Source organism: Zootoca vivipara, chromosome 9 (assembly GCF_965207765.1).
Source record: "Zootoca vivipara chromosome 9, rZooViv2.hap1.1, whole genome shotgun sequence".
In the NCBI taxonomy this organism is placed as follows: Eukaryota; Metazoa; Chordata; class Lepidosauria; order Squamata; family Lacertidae; genus Zootoca; species Zootoca vivipara.
The window spans coordinates 42,013,903-42,034,864 of NC_142592.1; the positions used below are offsets into that span (position 1 = coordinate 42,013,903).

The following is a 20,962-nucleotide window of genomic DNA, read 5'->3' on the forward strand; positions in this document are numbered from 1 at the left end:
ATGCAATAGAATTATTATAGGTTACACATGCCCTTGTTACAACAGCAGATATTTCTCTTATGAAATGCTAAAAATCTATTTCTGCTTAAAGGTATCCCGTACAAAATATCACTAGTCTCCTCTACATAATATTCTCAATACTACAAACTAGTTAGCACACACTTATTTAAAGGAGCAGGACAAAAGAGAAGCATGTATAAGACATTGATAACATAAAAAGTCAACAGTAGAAAAATTGGGTTACCTATTTATAGCCGGTCATAAACTCCTATTTAACTGTCTTTCCCCCCTATGGATTGCTTTGTTGATCTGCGGAGGGGAAATCCAAAATCCATTGTAGTTTAATAACATTATTCAGAATTTAATTAGATTAGAGAGTACTAACTGAAAAACACATTCTAATCTAATTAAACATGCACAACCCTTCCTGACCATCTTACAAACTGCAGATTTGGGGGCTTTTATGCCCATCACAAAGGCATGACAAGACCAGTAAGCCTCATCAATAAAGGATAAACTAGTCCAGACCTTGGCGACCACCTTCATACGTAGCCTGTTGAGTTTTGGACATGAAGAAGCGGATACAACTCAAGAATGAACGCGGACACCCTCTCTGTCGGCTTCCATTTAGACCAGGTGGTCTGCTATCAGGCATAATAATAGCTTTGCTGCACCGAAACAGTGCCTCTCCTACTACTACAGTGGCAGCGTTTCCCTCACGGCCAGCCCGAGAACAAGACCTTAATATCGCAGGGGGGGAGGAAAGGCGAAAGGTGCGGGGATTCCTAGCAGTCTCCCCAAACCAGATCTACGTCATGTGAGCCGTCAGCGCCCCCCCCCCGCCGGCCTGGTTTATGGCCACCTCTCTTCCACCTGCCTTCACCTGGGCGGGGGGGGGGGTTCTGTTAAGGCTCCGGCCCTCAGTCGGCCACGGGGGGGGGGGGAGGAAGGCTGACCCTCAACCACTCGGTCCGTCCACACACGCAAGCAGGACGCCTGTTCTCGGGGGTCCCCGCCTGCTTCTTCCTCCTCCTCTCTCCACGCAACCCCCCCTCCAACCTCGCCTGCTCCCCTCTTGTCTCCACCCACCAGCAACCCGTCCCTCTTGGCCGCCCGGCCGCCCATCCAACCATACGGGCTCCAAGTGCTCACCTCCGTCCACGGCTTCAGCCTTCCGACCCCACTTCTTCCCCGCATCTAGTTCCCGTCAGCGCCTACCGAACCCAGGACGCATGCGCAGCAACCGAAGCCCCACCATGACGCCGACGCCGCAGAGCATTACGGGAACTGTAGTCGCTAGAATCTTCGAATCTAAGTATCGGTATTTAAAGGGGATGGAAGGCTGCTGCTGCCGCCTGCAATCCTGACCCGCCTGGCCCCACTTGCCTGGGGGCAACTCCTTGGATTTAGCGGGGCTTATTTCCGAGAAGAGGTGGTTAGGATTGCAGCCGATGTTATTGTTTTAAAAACGGGATTACTTGGTTTAACCTTTGACGTGGATTCCACCCCCACCCCCCGGCCGTCAGCGGGGTAAAAGTGACGGCTGCCCTTCCCTTAAAGAACTGTGGAAAAATCCAGGACTTAGCATAAACTGTGACTGTGTAGCTCGCTCTGTCCCGTGCCCTCCACCCAAAGGGAGAAAAGATAGAATCAAGACTGGCGTTCATTTTGTTTTCCAATTCTGATCTTATTTTGTCCGAAATTAATATAATAATAATACAGCAGCAGCTACTGCTTTCTCCCTGAATTTCCTAAAATAAAAGCCTGCTCCATTGCTCCCCAAAGCAGGGCTTTGGAGTGCGGCTGCCCATCTTGTTGAGACAGCATCCCTAAAAGACATGCCTGCTACTTTTCGTTTTTTGAAACAACGGAAGACACCCTTGTTTGGACAAGCTTTCCCAGCTGGATTAATTTTTCTTTAGGTTGATATTTGTATTGTTTTTAAACCTATCTTAGTTGTTTTACTTCATGGTTGTAAACTGCCTTTAAATGCACACATATGAAAGGCGTTTCAAAATAAATAGTAAGAACAGCGTTCAACTTTTTATTATGATTAAAAAAAGACTGGGCTGAAAATACAAATCCCTATATTGCAACCGGGTTGCTGAGAGAGGGTGGCTCTCCACATCCCTTGCAATGTGATCTACTGTCCTCATGCTGCAAATTGGGGCAGCTCAGCGACTGAGGCATAGCATACCCTGTTATGCAGCATGTTAAAATAGCAAGTTGGAGATGGAGCTGAGGTTGACCTGTTGATTTACAACAGTCCTGCAATGTAGCCACGCCCTGTATAATCCAAGATTGCATACTAGTGTTTCCCAAAACTTTAGTTCTCGTGTCATGTGATGGGATCTGATGAGAGGATCTGTTTACAACGCTAGAATCTAGTCTGCCTGCCAATTGCTGGGGCTCTTGAGCAGGAAAGAGGACTATTGTGCTCATTTCAATTCTGAAACAGTCTATTTTAAATTTTGATTGCTAGCTATGAGTATAATCATTTAGTCCACAAAAATAAAATGCCATGCTTTTCTAAACAGTATCAGAAAGCATTAGAATGAAACCTATCTTGGAATTGTTAAAATAATTTAATTCTGCCTATAAATACCTACATTTTTAGGCACCAGTTCTTCAAAAGCTTTTAACTATCTCATCATGGCAATTGTCAGTTTGCTATTGGTCTTACCAAAACTCATGAAGGCAATCCAGATAGTTCTTTTAAAAATTTAATCCACAAGTTTTTTTTAATTGCAGTGTGATAGGCCTGAGTGCTCCCTGGAAGGACAGATCGTGAAGCTGAGGCTCCAAAACTTTGGCCACCTCATGAGAAGAGAAGAATCCTTGGAAAAGACCCTGATGTTGGGAAAGATTGAGGGCACTAGGAGAAGGGGACGACAGAGGACAAGATGGTTGGACAGTGTTCTCGAAGCTACGAACACGAGTTTGACCAAACTGCGGGAGGCAGTGGAAGACAGGAGTGCCTGGCGTGCTATGGTCCATGGGGTCACGAAGAGTCGGACACGACTAAACGACTAAACAACAACAGGCCTGAACAATTACTCTCTACTAAAGTCTGTACTTATACAGAGGAACCTCGGTTTATGAACACCTCGGTTTATGAATTTTCGGTTTACGAACGCCGCGGACCCATCTGAAACGGATTAATTCACTTTCCATTACTTTCAATGGGAAAGTTCGCTTCAGTTTATGAACGCTTCAGTTTATGAACAGACTTCCGAAACCAATTGTGTTCATAAACCGAGGTACCACTGTAGTAAACATTAAGACTGAGCACAACATTAAGATTATTGTGCTCATGTCCTGCTTGTGGGCTTCCCAGGGGCAACTACTCAGTTAGTGAGGGAAGAATGATGCTGTTCCAAATAAGTCTTTGGTCTGAACCAAACAGATTTATGTTCTTAAATCTGGTTAAACTGAGCCCTCAGTCCCACCTCCTTCCAAACCCAATGCCAGAGCTCAAATGAATACAGACGCATTGCGACTCTCAGGAAAATGTGGCGTCTTTTTATTCCTCCCAAAGCGTAAAATAAAGGAGAAAGAGGGAAATAAACAAGACCAGCTGTGCAGTGTGACTCTAGTTTCTTTCTCTAAGCTTCTTATAAGTCTCTCGCGTTACTCTTGTACATTGCTGACAAACAATGTTACGGACTATTTACTTTTCTGCACCTCCGTTCCTCTACTTTCCTTTCCCTACAGCAGTTCCCAGCTACTCTGGCGCCCCTTGCAGGCCCTTATAAAACGAATTCAATAAAATACATAATTATGTGACTTTTAACCGATCACTTGATTAAATCTGTATAAAATCCTATATTAATAACAGTTCTTAGGGGTAAATGAATTATTTCTTGTTTTGAGAGATGGGAACCATACAGCACATCTTAGCAGGAATTCCTGAGAGAATTCCTATATGAGAGAGAAGAGGCATTCATTTCTCTTCTACTAAACAATGCAACCCTAGGAGTAAAATGCCCCCTTGCTTTTGGATTCCAACCCCGTGCTTAAACAATTCCTAAAACTCCTGCCTTAGGAACAATGTAACATGAAATGAGTGATTTATAACAAGAGTCTAATATTTGTTTGTGTGCATGAACTCTTTGAAGTTGCACCAACCTCTATAATTTCAGAGCAGCTCAGTCTAACCATATCTTCATATCTTATCATAGTTTCATATCTTTGTATGTAAGCCATTCTCATTTTACAGCCAGGAAGCTGAAGACACTGTACACCAAGAAACACTACACCTTATCCTACAGATCTCCCACTTCAACCAACAATTGCTTTTGCAAATTCCAACTCCCCACTCCACCCCTTGACAATTACAAGTTTTAGCTTTAATTCAACTGCATATCCTCCCAGAAGTGTTACATGTCCTTTCCCAGACCTCCCACAGACCCACTTCACACATCATGTCTGTTTTGAAATATATTTTATTATCTTCCCCACAAATACCCTAATGAAATACTAACTGAATACTAATTCAAAGAGACAGCTCCATTGTCACATCCATCTTGCTCTTATAAGGGGTAAGCATGGGGTGGACCTCTTCTTTTAGGAATCTTGCTACCTGTTATGGAAGAAGGGAGGAAAAAGGCATTAAAAGAATAACTTGGACCAAATACTCGTTTAGCCTTAGCATATTAACCAATTACTCCATTCTGCACACTTCCATGTAACTCAGAACATGCAGGAACCGGATAAGACGAAGACTAGATTTGTCCCCACCCAAAGCACATCAGTTAACAACGAAAAGGAAATGTTAGAAGTACAGAAAGTGAATTCTTCCAGATATGGGTGATATGCCAAGAATCTTTCTCAAACTGCTCCTGTTAAAGCCTAACTTTGTTTAACTGGTAAATGAAGAACTGGCTGATACAGGCTACTGGACTACAATATGCATTGAACCAGTAAGACAGGGTGGGGCAGGCAATTAAATAAAAAGTCAGGAATATGTTGAATAAGGTCGGGTAGCAACGGATGAGGGAAATGTCTAAATAGAAAAAGGAGGAAACTGGTCCATTCACAGGGGAGCTTATGGCAGAACAAAAAAAGGGGGGGTAATAGATGAATTTCTGTCATATGGGAGTGAGAAAGGTTACAAGGGAAGACAAAGAAAGAAACAGTCACAGTTAAGAGAGCGTAAAGCTTTAGGTGGACTAGAGTCCACAGCAACCTCATAAGAATTTTCTTGTTCTTACCTGCTGGGAAGCACGTCCAGTAAAGGATTTGGGCTCCAAAAGAGATTCCAGTTCTCCATGAATAGGGCTGAAATAAGGATCCGCACGAATACGTTCAATGAGGTCATTATCACCCCCTTCTTGCTTCACAACAGCAGCTGCCTGCTGTGACAGAACCCTTATCTTCTCATGACAATCCTATGAAAAAGAAGTAGACATCACATTACAAACCATCAACAAACATGGTAAACATCCTAAGTATCGTATACAGGCTTTACAAAAAACTAATGTACAGTAGTTGTGGCTCACAATAAAAAAATCCAAAATCCATTGTAGGGCTGTATCTATTAGGCCAACCAAAATGTCACAATATAGTCAGGGAGGAAGAGGGAAAAGAGCGTAGTGGGGGAAGTGGCTTAGTATTTAAGCCATAGAAAGTCTGCATTGGTCTTGGTCCTAAGATGGAGTGCAGGAACTCATCAAAAAGAGGCTGAGCTAGGCTACCTGGAAAGGAACAGCATTTGAACTGTGTGTTACAGAACTGTTGCAATGCCTGAATTCTCTCTTCCGTGGGTACTTTTATCATCCAGTCCATTCATAATAATTCTAGGGTTGTCAGACTCAATACTGGACAGGACCTCTGTGCCTTTAATTGCCCTGCTCTCTTTTGAGTCTGGCAACCCTAAATAATTCTCTTTTTAATTACACACAAACCTGCAATAAGAAATAGCAAAATTCCATTCTCTTCTGAATCTTTCAGTACTTTATAGAATATTTTGTGTAGCCAATCACTGCACAATATTGTCTTATAATTTATCAGTTCTAGATGCATTAATAATAATAATAATATAATAATAATAATAATATATTATTTATACCCCGGCCATCTGGCTGGGTTTCCCCAGTCACTCTGGGTGACTTCCAACAGAAAATTAAAATAATCTATTAAACATTAAAAGCTTCCCTAAACAGGGCTGCCTTCAGATGTCTTCTAAAAGCCTGGTAGTTGTTTTTCTCAACAAGTACAGAAATAAGATAAAAGTAGCAGCAAACAATGCAACAAACAAAAATAATTTCAGACTTCTCTTTAAAAAAAAGTAGGGTGACAATTTGTCTAAGCGCTAAAATTCATACAGTACTGAAGAAAACCAACCTAGAGGCAGCAATCACTAAATAACCAAACACTACAGAAGTGAACGGGTTAGTGCTGAACCACAGTTTAAACAACCTTAGTCAGTGCTGAATTTTATAAGGTATTTCCGAAAGCATCCTTGTTCAGCTTTCTGCTGCTTTCTGAATACTAATATAGTCACACTAAAACTGGTGATAAAACAAAACTAATGCTTTGCCTGGTAGCTGAACTTGTAATATTTTGAAATAGCTCCACTTTGCAACTTGAGGAGAGAAAGAGGATGTGCATAACAGTAGGGCTAGATTGTGAAACAGCAAAGAGTTCAAGATGCTGGTGTCATAACTTTCTTCCAACCCCTCTACTTCCTGGCATGAAAAGTCCCTTTAAGGGCCTGTAAATGAGAGCCTACAGTTGGGTACCTACCTGGCGATTGCCCCCAGCTTTCACCATAGCCATGATAATATTTTCTGTACACATGAAAGGCAACTCTTGCTGAATACGTCTTGCAATAACCTAAATCAAACATCAAAAATAAGTACAGCATTTACAAAACGGACTGGAAAAGCCAGTTTCTATGTTACTCTTCATTATTTTATTTATTCAGGCGAGAGATAACAGCTCAGCAATAAAAGTACACGCTTTGAATAGAGAAGGTCCCAGATTGGTAGCACATTAGAATGACGTCTGCCCAAGTCATTTAAGAACTGTTTGTTGCCAGTCAGAATAGATAAGACTGGTCTACACGGGCAAATAGATTCACCATTTAGAAAGCAGCTTCTACTGCTAGATGGCATGTCCTTCATTAGTCTCAGATTTTATATCATTCCAAACTCTGCTGCACCTCATGAATAATAATAGCTCATTCCTAAATAAAACTGAAGAAAAAAATACTGTCAGATTTAAGGTTAAAACAGGAAGGCAAAACAACCCCACTCCTGTGGAGCAAGCCAGCTCCCTCTCTTGTTCACAGTGAAAATAACATAATAATGAATGAATTTAATGAATAGTAATGAATGAATTTAAAAAATGCTTCAAGTTGTCAGTTTTGTCTCACCACCATACTTCAAGGAGTTGTATGCCTGCTCTTACTTTTTAAAATGCCACACATGCATTTATTAATTTAAACAGTTATGTGTTAAATGATTTTTTTCTTCAATATTACAAAAGAAGTAAAAACTATTCAGGGGACGGGTTCTTCTTATAAAAGCTAGTCCAATGGAACTGTGCACAGTTGAAACCTACCGCTGACTCCTGAAACTGCTATCTTAATCCCTTGAATGTGCCCAGCATTCATTAGATTGGAGCTACACCGGGTATCTGCTTCGTAGTGACTGTGGCCTACCCATCTGTAAACCTCAACTATGCAGCTAAATGGAATTTAACAGCTGACATAAATCAGATCATTTTTAAAACCTTAGAATCATAGAACTGTAGAGTTGGAAGGGAACACAAGGGCCATCTAGTCCAACCCTCTGCAATGCAGGAAACTTTTGTCCAACGTGGGGCTCGAACCCATGACCCATTAGTCTCATGCTCTACCAGCTGAGCTATTTCCTTCCTTATACATGCCCAGTGCTGGAAGTGGGTGCTGATTTATGGGAAAGTTTTTGAAATTTTCTGTCTTTAAAGTACTCACGTCTGTGAACGAAGCCTTGCTCTGTGTGTGTGTGTGTGTGTGTATGCTTAGTTACGTGTTGTGGCTAGGGTTGTTGGTCCTTGCTGTCACCCCTGTGTTAACCGAGTGTGCATTAAAAATACATATTCAACTCACAGTGGCTGTGAACGGAAGACTGATAAAAGGAAGCAAGCTGTGTTTCAGGTGACAACACCCTGAAAAACTTCCAAGGGACCCCAGGCTTTTTCCAGAAAACAGTTTGAAAACCACCAATACAGGAGAAAGAGACCGCTCACACTTCCTCTGAGTCTTCTTACCTTGGGATATACCACAAGACCTTCAGAGATATTTTGTAGGGTGCTAAGTATTATGTCAGCAGTGAGGAAGGCTTCAGGTAAACACACGCGCCTGTGGAAAAAGTCACAAGAGTACCAGAATTGGAGGGAGGGAGAAGTTGCAGCATTCCCACAAAGGACTTTTTAAACAGTTCAGTACTATTTTTCCTTTCCTCATTAATTTGCTTACTCTTCCTATTTTCCATACTAGGCAGTGTTTTAAGGAACATTTTGTTGGGGTGAATGGATCATCCCAGCTCTGTCCTGCGTCAGTTTCGTGTATTCACAAAACTATCTCCATGCCATCCAGTTTATGGATAGATGTTTTTAATTTTAAAAATCTGCCCTGTTTTACTGAAAGAACCACTTATGAGATGGTCCAAGGGCTGCCCCTTTTCTCAACATTTTACAGCTACTTGGGAAACTGAACACTTCCTCCGTTCCATGGGAACAGCCATATTTTTCTTTGTACAATTCTGCATGTTGTGATATACAGTTGCTTTCTGGGAGCATTTTAAAACAGATTCTTTACTGTGTAGCCTTGGAGGAGATATTGGCTGCTCTAAGTAGCTGGTCAAGTTTTAAAGAAAGAGGCAGCCCTCAATTACCTCCTAAGTACAGAAGCAGCCATGGATTTGTTCATTTATTATGTGCCTTAATCCACAAATCCAAGTTCTGAGTCACACATGAATCCAATGGGGGCAAAATGAGCAAGAATCCTCCGCCCCTCCAGCTTAGCTTTCAGAAATTACATCCTTCAGTGGTGGCCTTATACATTTTATACTTGTTAAGAAAGGTTCCACTGAAATCACAGAGGTTCACTTCAAAGTACCGGTAAGTATGTTTAATATTTTGGGTGCAGTTCACAATATCATAGAAAGATCCGTTAGTTTCTAACTGTATTTTGAAAACAAAGAAATAATCTCTCTACTTCATGACCTAGTGACAAGAATCAGGAATGTACCTGTTTGCACTATCATCTAAAGTGCGCTCAAACCACTGCACAGATGCTGTCTGAAGGGGGTCCTGGATCAGAATCATAAGATGACGAGCTAAACTGCAACATCGCTCTGAACGCATGGGATTCCGTTTATAAGCCATAGCGCTTGAACCTGTACAATGGGAGGCGGGAGGGGAATGGGCAACAGGAGAAGGAAGAGTGTGCAAATGAGAAGGAGAAAGAATAAAAAACAAGAATGTTAAACATAGTGTGCCTTTCTAAAGTTCTCTCATCGTCTACAAAAGTTGCTCCAGTTATCAGCAAACACAGTCCTCAGCAATATACTGTACAATAATTTTGAATAGACAGCAGAGCTTGCATGCAAAAATGTATAGATTCAGGTGTTCAAAAGAAAATAGGTCGGCTAACTTCATGGTGACATCAGATGACAAAAGGGGTGGCCTCCCACCTGTCAGTGGCCAACGGGGTGAGTTGGAGAGAGCACAACATAGCTAGGCTACTTCTAAAGCTCTTAGTTAAATTTAGTATATTTGCACCAAAATTACTATCCTTAAGGTTAGGCATGGGGAGCCTGTGGCCCTCCAGATGTTTTGGGCAACTCCCATAAACTTCTGTCAGCACTGGCCAAGGATGGTGGGAACTGGAAATCCACCAACATCATAGGGTCCATATATGGGTTCCCCATCTCAATGTAGACTGGGAACAGGTTGCAGTGAGCTTTTGGCCTGCACACTCCCCCCTCTCACACAGAAGGGGAAAGAGTGAAAACTTATGCTCTCACTTTAAAATAAACCAGCGTTTCACATTATATTCAAACTTGGGGATTTGTGGTTTGTTCTACCCAAGGTTAACTAGCAAATTGGGATATGAAATTATCGTTTGAATCTGACTTGTTTACACTGATTTTGGTTGGATTAAACCATAGTTTCCACCCTTAGACCTCCGGGTATAGGGCAGTATATAAATTCAATACAACAACAACAACAACAACAACAACAACAACAACAACAACAACAACAACAACAGTTTCTGGGAGGAGGTTGCAATAATTTTTATTGGGATTTTTATTAAAGTGATACAAAACAGTACAAGAACAAGGCAAAAATTAAGCAATAAAGCATAGTGAAACTAGATAGGGTCACAATAGAGACTGAAAGTAACCAGTGGGAAAAATTATATCAGTTATACCATATATTACATAAATTAATCACTTTAAAAAAAAGTTGTATTGAAAACAAAACTAAAGTCAGTAAGAAGTTGAAAAGACCTTTGTATTTCAGTCTCGAGCCCTCCAGAGGGCTAGTCTTGTGACAAATTGTAGTTTGTACTTCACCTGCAAACCTTGACTGGAAACCAGGATCAAACTATGGTTTTAATTCTTTGTTTGCAACACAAGTGTAAAATATAGATTTCCACATTACCTCTGAACAGGCAATGAGGAATCACTGCATGCAAGACAGAGAGTAGTGTGTGAGGCCAAAGTTCCTCGACTGTTCAGTTTCATAGCATTAGGGCAGGGGTCCCCAGACTACGGCCCGGGGGCCGGATGCGGCCCAATTGGCCAGCCAATCCGGCCCGCGACGACCCCCGCTGCCCGCCGCCCGCTCTTACGGCGCGCAGCGCAGCAGCGCTCTTCCGGGTCGGGAAAAAAGTGCCGAAAATCCTTTGTGCGCATGTGTATGGGCCTCTCCCGACCCGGAAGAGGTCATTTCTGGTGCACTTCCGGGTCTGGGAGGCCCATACGCATGCGCACAACGGATTTTCAGCGCCTTTTCCACCCTGGAAGCGCGCCGCCGCGCCAGTAAGCGCCCGTGCGCATGCGCACGGGCGCACACTCCCCCGCCCGCCGGCCCGCACAGGCGCGTGCTCTCCCGTCCTCTGGCCCGCCGCGCGATCGGCGCGGTGGGAACCGGCCCAAACACCGGTAAGTCTGGGGACCCCTGCATTAGGGCATGGTTTGGAATTACATCTAAAGCAGCCCATTATCTCACTTTCTTAGAGGAGTCACAGTTTCAGACTCCTTACAGCAACTTGTTGGATAGCTAGCAAAGCAGTAGCTTCAGAAATTTAATTTGCTGGTAACTGTATGCATGCATGTACTCCTTAACTCCTTATGTACTCCTTGTAAATAAAAATGGGGTGTAAATGTACCAGCTGATCCACTCTTGAGCATGTTTACACATACTCCATTTTTATTTTTATTTCAATCATTCAACTTCAAAAGGGCGATCAATACAAGTTAATTTAAAAACAACAACAAAATTCTGTTTCTAAAGCCATTGCTTACCAATTTGGTCTTTCTCAAAAGGTTCCTCTAATTCTTTGAGGTTGGCCAGAAGGCGAATATCAGTACATATCTGGAGAAAAACAACTCTAATTAGTTCAGACACTGTTTCTGGACAGCATTAGTATCCATCAGAAATCTTGGAGCTGGTTCATTTTACTAACCACTGGGGAGAAAAAGAGATTAATTCATTTCAGATGCAGGCACAGACTTTCAGATGCAGGCATGCAAGATTTCACAATTAGCAATGAGTCTATGATACAAAGAAATAGTATAAAAATTTTCATCCTCTTATTTTAAAGGAAATAGGATAAATTCTGAATATGAGCACATTCCCCACCCCAAAACATACAGATTTTAATTCATCCCTACTATACAAGTGACTCTCAACTTATGCTGGGGTTACATTCTGGGGATTGCACATAAAGCCAAAACCACATATAGTCAAAACACATTGGGTTCAGTGGTGGGTGGGATTGCCAAAGTCTTCCCCCCCCCCCAGATGTCTAACCCTCTGAGTTGCTCTACCAACTTCCGAACACTGTGCACCGCTTCTGCTTACTGGCAGAGAGAGGCAAGGCAGTGCAGGCGCAGTAGCAGGAATGGTGGACTGGCTCACTTTTACTTTTTCAGCCATCTATAATTCAATAGATCTAGAATATCTCCTAGATATCAGGTATACTACAGAAATCTGTGTTAAACACAGGAGAAAAGCAAAAACATCAGAATGTGGCCACAGTTTCTAGAAGCTTGAAACCTCTAAAGAAATAATTTATGTGGCTGTGCAATTCAAGTAGGCATCCAATTGAGTCCCTATTCTCAGTGGTGCCTTTGAATATAGAATTTTAAGTAGTTCTTACCTTATGTACAGATGCCCCTAGACTGGCCAGAACAGAAAGAACTTCAATATCCACTTTGCGACTGTACGTCTGCCCTGTGACGATATAAGCGCTGAAACCAAACACAAAAGATAAAGCATCATGAAGTTTAACAGAGCCTATAAATGAGATTGAGAAAGCATGCAACAAGAAATGAACATCACACAACATCAACTGGTTCCCTGCCCCTCATTTTATATCTGCTTCCTGATCCAGTGGAGGTACAGTATTCGTTTGAAACAATCTAGAGAAATTCTTAGTGTGACTGTACAGTTCAGTTCAACATGCAGTAGGGTAGCAGAAAAAAAGGGAAACATGCATTCACATGGAGAAGAGCAAGACTGCAAAGGACTAAGATGGGAGGAAGTTCCATTACAAACCTACATCATGGAGTAGATTATGTAAGCACAGCCTTTCCCCTAATAGGTCCTAGTAATAATAATAATAATAATAATTTATTATTTATACCCCGCCCATCTGGCCGGGTTCCCCCAGCCACTCTGGGCGGCTTCCAGAAAAACAGAAATTCTAAAATACAGAAATCCATCAAACATTAAAAGCTTCCCTAAACAGGGCTGCCTTGAGATGCCTTCTAAAGGTCTGGTAATTGTTCTCTTTGACCTCTAGTGGGAGGGCATTCCACAGGGTGGGTGCCACTACCGAGAAGGCCCTCTGCCTGGTTCCCTGTAACTTGGCTTCTCGTAATGAGGGAACCGCCAGAAGGCCCTCGGAGCTGGACCTCAGTGTCCGGGCAGAACGATGGGGGTGGAGACGCTCCTTCAGGTATACCGGACCGAGGCCGTTTAGGGCTTTAAAGGTCAACACCAACACTTTGAATTGTGCTCGGAAACGTACTGGGAGCCAATGTAGGTCTTTTAGGACCGGTGTTATGTGATCTCGGCGGCCGCTCCCAGTCACCAGTCTAGCTGCCGCATTCTGGATTAGTTGTAGTTTCCGGGTCACCTTCAAAGGTAGCCCCACGTAGAGCGCATTGCAGTAGTCCAAGCGAGAGATAACTAGAGCATGCTAGCAGTTAGCCGCAACAGCGGGAATGTTAATTGCAGAGCAGAACCCAAATTTATATATAGGTCCAGAGGTGCTCATCTTAAGAATGCGGAAGGGCCATAGTTTAATGCAGGCATCCCCAAACTTCGGCCCTCCAGATGTTTTGGCCTACAACTCCCATGATCCCTAGCTAACAGGACCAGTGGTCAGGGAAAATGGGAATTGTAGTCCAAAAGATCTGGAGGGCCGATGTTTGGGGATGCCTGGTTTAATGGCAGGCTTTGCATATCTAAGATCACAGCTTCAATTAATGATATCTCCAAGTAAGGCTGGAAGCTCTGGAAAACCATGCTGCCAGTCAGTTAGTCTAGATATGACAGTACTAAGTGTAAGACAACACCAATGGTCTGACTCAGTATAAAGGCAGATTCCTGTGTTCTTAAAGCGGTAAAGGCAAGGAAGGAGAGGGTTTTTTGGTTTTTTACATACCGCTTAAATCCCGCCATTGCAGTCACCAGCCTGTCCAGTTCCTCCACCTCAGGGGAAAAATAGATAGGAACCTCACTCAGAATGCAGTGGCTGAAGTGGGAATGATTGTGCCTCTTGCATCATTCTGAGCACTATAGGTGTTTTGCTGATGCAATCACTATACAGTATTGCCCTATGCTCAATCTGCTGTCTGCTTCCCACAGTAATCAAAATTATTCCGTAGGTCTCATGCAAATTTCATATTAGCAAAAGCCCTAGAGCGAAATGTCCCAGGAAGCAACTTTGCTCGTTTCTTGATTGGGGCATAAGGTGCACCTTATGGATACTCTGACTGCTGATTTAGAACTATTTTTTTACTGGTTTTGCTGTGGGATTTTGTTGTTTTTAGATGCTGTTTCAATCGTCTCTTCCACTACTGCTCAGGATGTTTATGTTGAATGGCAGCCTGTTATTATTACTACATAATACAACAGTGAAGTGTTCCAAAAACTAATTGCGATTCAAAATTGACACTTGCTGGGGATACGTACTTTCTCATGATCTCCTTCAAAGAGCTGCAAGAAGCTGGCCTGTGTACCAGTGGTGCCTTTCACACCACGAAATCTCAGCTCATTTCGTGCCCGCTCAAGATTGTGGAGGTCCATGCAGAGATCTTGGATCCACAGACAACAGCGTTTACCCACAGTAGTCAGCTGGGCAGGCCTAAAAGAACACAGAATATGACTCAAGAATAAGCCCGTACAGCTTCATTCATGTTACTATACAGTGTTTGCACTTGATGCTTTGCAAACATTTCTATCACAGTTTCTTTCAGAATCTTATAGCCGTGATTCATTTAGTTCTCCGGAGTTTAATCTTGCACAGTAGCAATTAAAGGCTGCTGATCTGAGGGTGAGTAAAAGAAATGGGGTAGAAATGGGAGCGGCACCCACAGAATTAAATGAGTATTTGTATGAATTACTTACTGGTAGTGAGTGAAACCCAAGGTGGGCAAGTCAGCATACTTCTCAGCAAAGTCTGCAAGACGGCTGATCACCCTGGCAAGCTAGCAAGATCGAAGGAAAACAGGAGGGAAGTCACAAAATAATTATTTACATTTTTATCCAATTATTATTTCAAAAAGGGTAGGACAGAATACAAGGTTCTTCATTCATATAGAGAGAGAATCTGACAGAATCATTCTCCAAGAAGAATTGTAAAATGCTTAGAGAGAAAAAAATATATAACTTAATATGATGCCTCTATATTACTACTCCTGCTACTGCTACTATTACTATTAGTTATTTCATTTAGGTATGACCCTTGCAGAGTGAGGGATTTATATTAGAAAATATATAAAATCAATTCATGTTATATTATGAACTGTATGAACACAACTGGAATCCAACATTGATCAGGTGCCTTGTAAAACAACTACTTTTTTCTCAGTGTCTTGCCAGCTCCTAATTGTTTCTAGTTAACTCTGGCAAACAGCCACTTAGAATCAATAGCACCCACTTCTTAAAAACTGTGCGTCTCACCTTGGGAAGAAGCAGGTTGAATCCATCCCGGAGAACTATCAAGTCCTAACAGAAAAAGGAATAAAACAGTCAGTCAGTCACATTTTTATTCAATAGCCACATGCTTATCTACACTCTCCTTTCAGGGTAATTTGCAATTTCCATAAAGACAAATGGGTATAACTAACATTCTCTTTGTGTATCAAGGAATCAAGTAGTCTACTGTGCACAAGCATTTATTTTGGTCACTCTCAAATTCACTTGTGCCTCAAAGGGATCAGCATTACTTCTGTGCCACCCAAGAGGGTGAAAATGAAAAGACGAGAGAGAAGAGAGGGTCATCTCACTCAGAACTTTACTGGATTTTGAATTTTTAGCTATACGATACTTATCTTCGTCTTTTTAATAAAGAAAAAATATTGCTGATACTTTACAAGATTGGTATTTCAGATAGTAAAGCAGGGATAGCAAAGAACCATTATAGTGGTACCTCTAATTACAAAATTAATTTGTTCCAGAGGTCCATTCTTAACCTAAAACTGTTCTTAACTAGAGGAGTGCTTTCGCTAATGGGGACTCTTGCTGCTGCTGCGCCGCCGGCACACGGTTTCCGTTCTCATCCTGGGGCAAAGTTCTCAACTCAAGGTAACTCTTCCAGGTTAGCGGAGTTTGTAACCTGAAGCATTTGTCACCTGAGGCATTTGTAACTCGAGGTACCACTGTATAGTGATTCAGCCCAGCTTATGGAGAACAATTTCATAACATTGTTTTACCGTATTATCTCCCACGTAGCAGGAAGTTGCTCCAAGGTGAATTATTCCTGCAGCCTTTGGACAACAGTGGGCAAATGTATGCACATGGGCCATTACATCATGACGTAACCGCTTCTCCTCCTCAGCTGCCATCTTGAAATCTATGCTGTCTAGTTTTGCTTCCATTTCCTGTATTTGCTCATCTGTAATAGGTAGACCCAGTGACTGCAAGGGGAAAAAACCTGAAGTTAACTAACACATGACCCCTATTCAAGGACACCCACACTAGTAACATCACTGAATTTATACAATCCCCTGGGATCTTATTCTTATGCAACTTTCAGAATCAGGGATGGGTGACACAAAGCCCAGTTTTTTCAAGATTAACTTTTAACTACTGAGGCTAAAATCCAAAGTCCCAAGGTTATTACAGTTCTGAATGAGTTAATTTTAAAAGAACACTTCATTGCAATTAATATTAGAAAAAAATGTTATTCTTATAGATCACAACAATTTGATTTAAATAAAAACGTAAAATAATTTTGTAATTTCTCTTTTTGAATTTGGCTGATTTACTATAGAGTTTATTTCATTTTCTACCTTCTATATTCAAGCAGTTATTTCAGTTTTGTCTCTGACAATACGTGTCCCAAATAGCTTTAAAAACGGAAAGAGATAGCAGACTAAAAAGACTGGAGTTGCCTCAAACTTGAATGTCAACCCAGTGGTATGAAAAGGGACTATAATGCTCTATCTACAGTACAAATGATTTTTTCAGAGTTCTAAAGGAAGCCATTATAATTGACTCTACTAGGCTTTCTGAAAACACTACCCAGAATTTACTGTAATTGACTAAAGTCTCTATACCTGTCTTTTTACACCTTTTTTTCAATTTTTCAGAGGAAAAATAAAGTTGTGCTTTGCCTTTCCATGATTTGCATATAACATCACATCTATTTTCCTAACCTGCCTGCAGAATCTTAGGTGCCTCGTTTACCTTCTGCTGCTGTTCCCACTGAATGCAATTTAAATAAAAAAAACAAGCAGGAATGTTGCTTATATATAAAAAAGGCAAACAACACATAATTACGCACTCTTCACTACACTGAATCCTCTACAACTAGAAATCTAATCATATCCCATGTCAGACTGAAGGGAGATCTATTGGGGATCGCTAGTAGCAATCTGACAGAACCCTGTTGAAACGAACAGGTGCTGTGTGTCTGTCTCTCCATTTCCAGCTGAAGATCAAGACCAGAGTTGTAACTCCTCAGGAATGTGAACATACAGATAAAAATAACAGGCTCCCCAACTCACATTAAAGCACAAGATATGTTACAACAACATCTGCCATGCTTTCCAAAAATATGGTTCTGTACAGATAGAACTTACTTTTGCTTATGTGACTTGGTAAAGCAATATGTACACTGCTATATAATAAAATAATCATAAGATGAAGGATCTAGAGACCCTCACCCATTTGCTGTTTGCTCTTATGTAGCGATAAATATTTGGTTTTCGCAGAGAAAGTGGCATGGGGGGGGGGGGAGCGCTTGAACAGAGAACTTTGCCTTGAAATCCAATGCCCTTTTTGTGCAAGGGGGAATATTGGGTTTGTTTTTGTTCTTATTTTTATTATGTATTTTGCGTCTTTTATATTATTATTTATGTTGTGAACCATCCTGAGGTCTATAGATGAAGGGTGGTATACAAAATTAATATTTTTTTAAAAAAAAATAGAAAAGTGGACAAAAGCGTAGATGAGCTCTTTGTTAAGTTGTAAATCCCACATTCTAAAACTTTATATGTCATAACTTCATAGCTACTGTGATATCTTGTACTTCAGCAAATGACAACCTTTGTTAAAACATCTGCACTGGCTTTCCACATGTTCCTGGACCAGGTTCAAAGTTATTGTGCTGATTATATACCTATCAATACAAGCCCTGGTCTCTATTATCAGACATAAAAGACTGGTCTCTGTTATTTATGCAGAGCTTTCAGAGCATACCACTCGTCCCTTGGTTCGCTTTATACTTTACTAGGAGAAAGATCTAAATGTTCAAAAAGAGGAATTTGAATGGAAATCACTGTGGTCAGCGAAGCCTCACAAACCCATCATGTGTGAAGAAATGCTCAAAGTTGTGCACAGATGGAACGGTACACCTGTGCAGATGTCTCATATTATACTGCAACCAATACAGGATTGCTGGCAGGCCTGTGGGCTCCGGGAAATACCGTATTTTTCTATCTTTGGTGGGAATGCCTTCTGCTCTCATAATTCTGATCCCAAATTTATAAAGAAATACTTAAAATAATTAAATCATCTGCTCAGGTTTATCCAGAACTGTCACTCCTGAATTTGTGGACTGATAATAGGAAAGCTTGTCACACTAAAGAATTAGTGACATGGATCCTAGCTGCTGCTAGGATTTCAATAATCTAGCTATGGAAAGCTTAGGGGAAAAAATCTACATTGGTCTTTGTGGTATAAGAACTTATGGACTTTTGGTTATTGTGTGTCTCCAGATTAATGGGAGAACCCGGAACACTTCTACATCATTTGGCAGGATTTTATTTCTTATGTTTGGACGTGCAATAGTCACCACACATGCTAGCCTGGGAAACATGGATGCCTCAATGTATATTGGTGTGTTACAATTTCATTTTCTTTCTTTGTTTCTTTATGGTACAATGTAACACCCTGCTGGGTTGTCAGAAATAAATAAAAAGTCCTGAACAACCTGGATCCAGGATACTTTAAGGACCACATGGTACCATTTAAAGATTTTTTGAGGGTAAGTGAATCCCACTAAGAGTTGTAATAGTTTAACATTTGGATCAGAAGATAAAATCCACTTTGTTTGTTCTTGATTGACAAAATCACTTTGTGAGGTATAATACACATTAGATAAAGTGCTATTGCTTGATAGTCCGGGTCAATCCCCTCTGGGCTGATGGGGCATATGGAACGTTACCTACGGCTAAGCAAACAACCTTGTATCTTCTGTATGGTTTAGAGTGACGCACAGAGGTTTGTGCAACCAACATGTTCGGAATATTGCTTCCATCCCCTTGGTGACTGATAAATTGCATTGAAATGCACACACTTACAACATACCACATCTGCAGTGACCTCGAAAATGGTAATCAAAGAGAATAGTCTTTGGGTGGCTTTAAAAAGACGATTAGACAAATTCATAGAGGTAAAGGCTATCAATAGCTACTAGCCTCAATGAATATGTTTTGCCTCCATAATCAGAGACAGTATGCTTCTGAGTACGTTTCTAGAAACTATTTTAGCTAATGTCCATTGTCATATTGTTGTAATCAGATGAGAATAGCAAAAATGTAACTCTGCATAAGGATCCTGATGCAACAATGGACACTCACAATATGAGCAGACACGTATTAAAAAGTTACATTGGAATTCTCAGCCAATACCTTTTTCAGGTGAATAGGATCCTAGAATCTGATGAGAAATGAAGAACCACAGCACATTTACTAGACATTAGTACCACACATTACAATGTTGCACTAAAATTAAAAAAAAGACATTTAAATTTAGAAGTCGAGTGCAACAATTTTACTTCTGCAATTTGTATACCGGTACTTCTTGATCACAGTTTTCTCTAAGTGGTGATGCTCCTTTTGTTTCTGAGCAACCCTTGCTGCTAAACACAATATAGCCTTACAACTGTGCAACAGTATCAAAAACTTATATCAAGCGTTATTAACAAAACACGACAATTTGGAGAAGCCAACCTGATGTCTTTGGGATGCCTACAAACAAGATGCGAGCATAACAACACTTTTGCTCTCATTTCCCGGGGATCAATATTGGAAGCTGTGCTATCAGATCGGATCCTTCAGGCCATAAGACATCCAATATCGCCTGAATCCACAGACAGCCACAACCCTCACCAATGGGTAAAATCCCCTTTTAAAGCCACCTAAAGTGGCAGTCATCACTACCTTCTTGTGGCAGCAAATTCCCTAGTTTAACTAAGCACTGAGTAGGGGGGGGGGGAGGATCAATTTTGGCTGCCTACCATTCAGCTTCATTGGATGACTCTCCAGTTCTAGTGCATTATTAACAAAACTGGGCAGATGTACACACACAAAGAGAGAAGTATAAAGGACATGTAGGTATGCAAATACATTAGTGGCGTCAAACAGAACAGGCATGTTGGCCCTTCACCTGTTGCACAGGAGGAGGTCTGTTAGCAGCGTGTGTGTGTGTGTGTGTGTGTGTGTGTGTGTGTGTGTGTGTGTGTGTTAGGGTCAGTAAAGCTGCAAATGCCACAAACCCCCATTGCATTGGGTGGGGGTCCGACAGGAGCCTCTCAATTTAATGGGCTGGTCTGGCACAGACACGAACCCGCGCGCGCCCACCTTCTCAGCCTTGGCCAAGTAAAGCCAGAGGCGCCGCCAGGTGCTGAACTTCTTCCTCTCGCTGAAGTTAAAAGCCATGTCGGGGCTGGCGTAGCGCGAGACGAGAGGGGAGCGGTAGCGGCAGAAAGGATCCTCCTCGGCCATCGTGGAGAAGGTGCCTCGCAGGGAAGCGACAGCCCTGAGAGAAGCAGCAGCAACAACCCGCAGGCGAAAGAGAGGCAGCTGCCCGAGGACCGTAATAAAGCGAACGGAGAGGTCCCGCCCCCACCTCAACCTCACCTCCGGCGTCCCCGGCCCCCTTCCGGTACGCCCGCGACTGGACTGGGGCAAGGTCGGGGTTGCAGCGGCCCCTGCTGCTTGGGAGGCTGCACTGCAGTCCTCGCTCCCCTCCGAGTTAAACTCTCCACATACACTTTTATTGGCTG

The 20,962-nt window shown here is 41.9% G+C and overlaps 2 protein-coding genes across 5 annotated transcripts in view; both read right to left on the minus strand.

The window, feature by feature from the left end:
- SGSM3 (small G protein signaling modulator 3) overlaps positions 1 to 1,216 on the minus strand; it is a 30,372-nt gene extending 29,156 nt beyond the window's left edge. For 2 of the 4 annotated variants that reach the window (XM_088676647.1, XM_088676648.1), the window contains exons 1-2: positions 1,153 to 1,216; positions 245 to 309 (exon numbers count right to left, since the gene is read on the minus strand). The gene's annotated coding sequence lies outside the window, so the exon portion shown is untranslated. Of the gene's footprint in view, positions 1 to 244; positions 310 to 528; positions 554 to 1,152 lie in introns of those variants that run through there. The other 2 variants (XM_035127061.3, XM_088676649.1) reach the window with 2 other exon arrangements.
- A 3,211-nt stretch (positions 1,217 to 4,427) lies between these two features.
- On the minus strand, positions 4,428 to 20,751 carry ADSL (adenylosuccinate lyase). Its single transcript, XM_035127064.3, has 13 exons — positions 20,538 to 20,751; positions 16,164 to 16,367; positions 15,412 to 15,456; positions 14,857 to 14,936; positions 14,422 to 14,593; positions 13,892 to 13,938; positions 12,380 to 12,470; positions 11,523 to 11,592; positions 9,239 to 9,386; positions 8,257 to 8,347; positions 6,748 to 6,837; positions 5,214 to 5,390; positions 4,428 to 4,582 (listed from the first exon to the last, which is right to left on the minus strand). Exons 1-13 carry the CDS (start codon positions 20,679 to 20,681, stop codon positions 4,496 to 4,498), a joined length of 1,446 nt encoding a protein of 481 aa, XP_034982955.1. The 5' UTR covers positions 20,682 to 20,751; the 3' UTR covers positions 4,428 to 4,495.
- Between the last annotated feature and the right edge of the window lie 211 nt (positions 20,752 to 20,962).

Coding starts and splice junctions, on each gene's coding strand:
- ADSL (XM_035127064.3), bottom strand. CDS start 20,681: ATGGCCGAGGAGGATCCTTTCTGCCGCTACCGCTCCCCTCTCGTCTCG. Junction 11,593..12,379: donor TAGGGGCATCTGTACATAAG/GTAAGAACTACT, acceptor GTTTTTCTCCAG/ATATGTACTGATATTCGCCT. Junction 4,583..5,213: donor CTGGACGTGCTTCCCAGCAG/GTAAGAACAAGA, acceptor CTTCCATAACAG/GTAGCAAGATTCCTAAAAGA.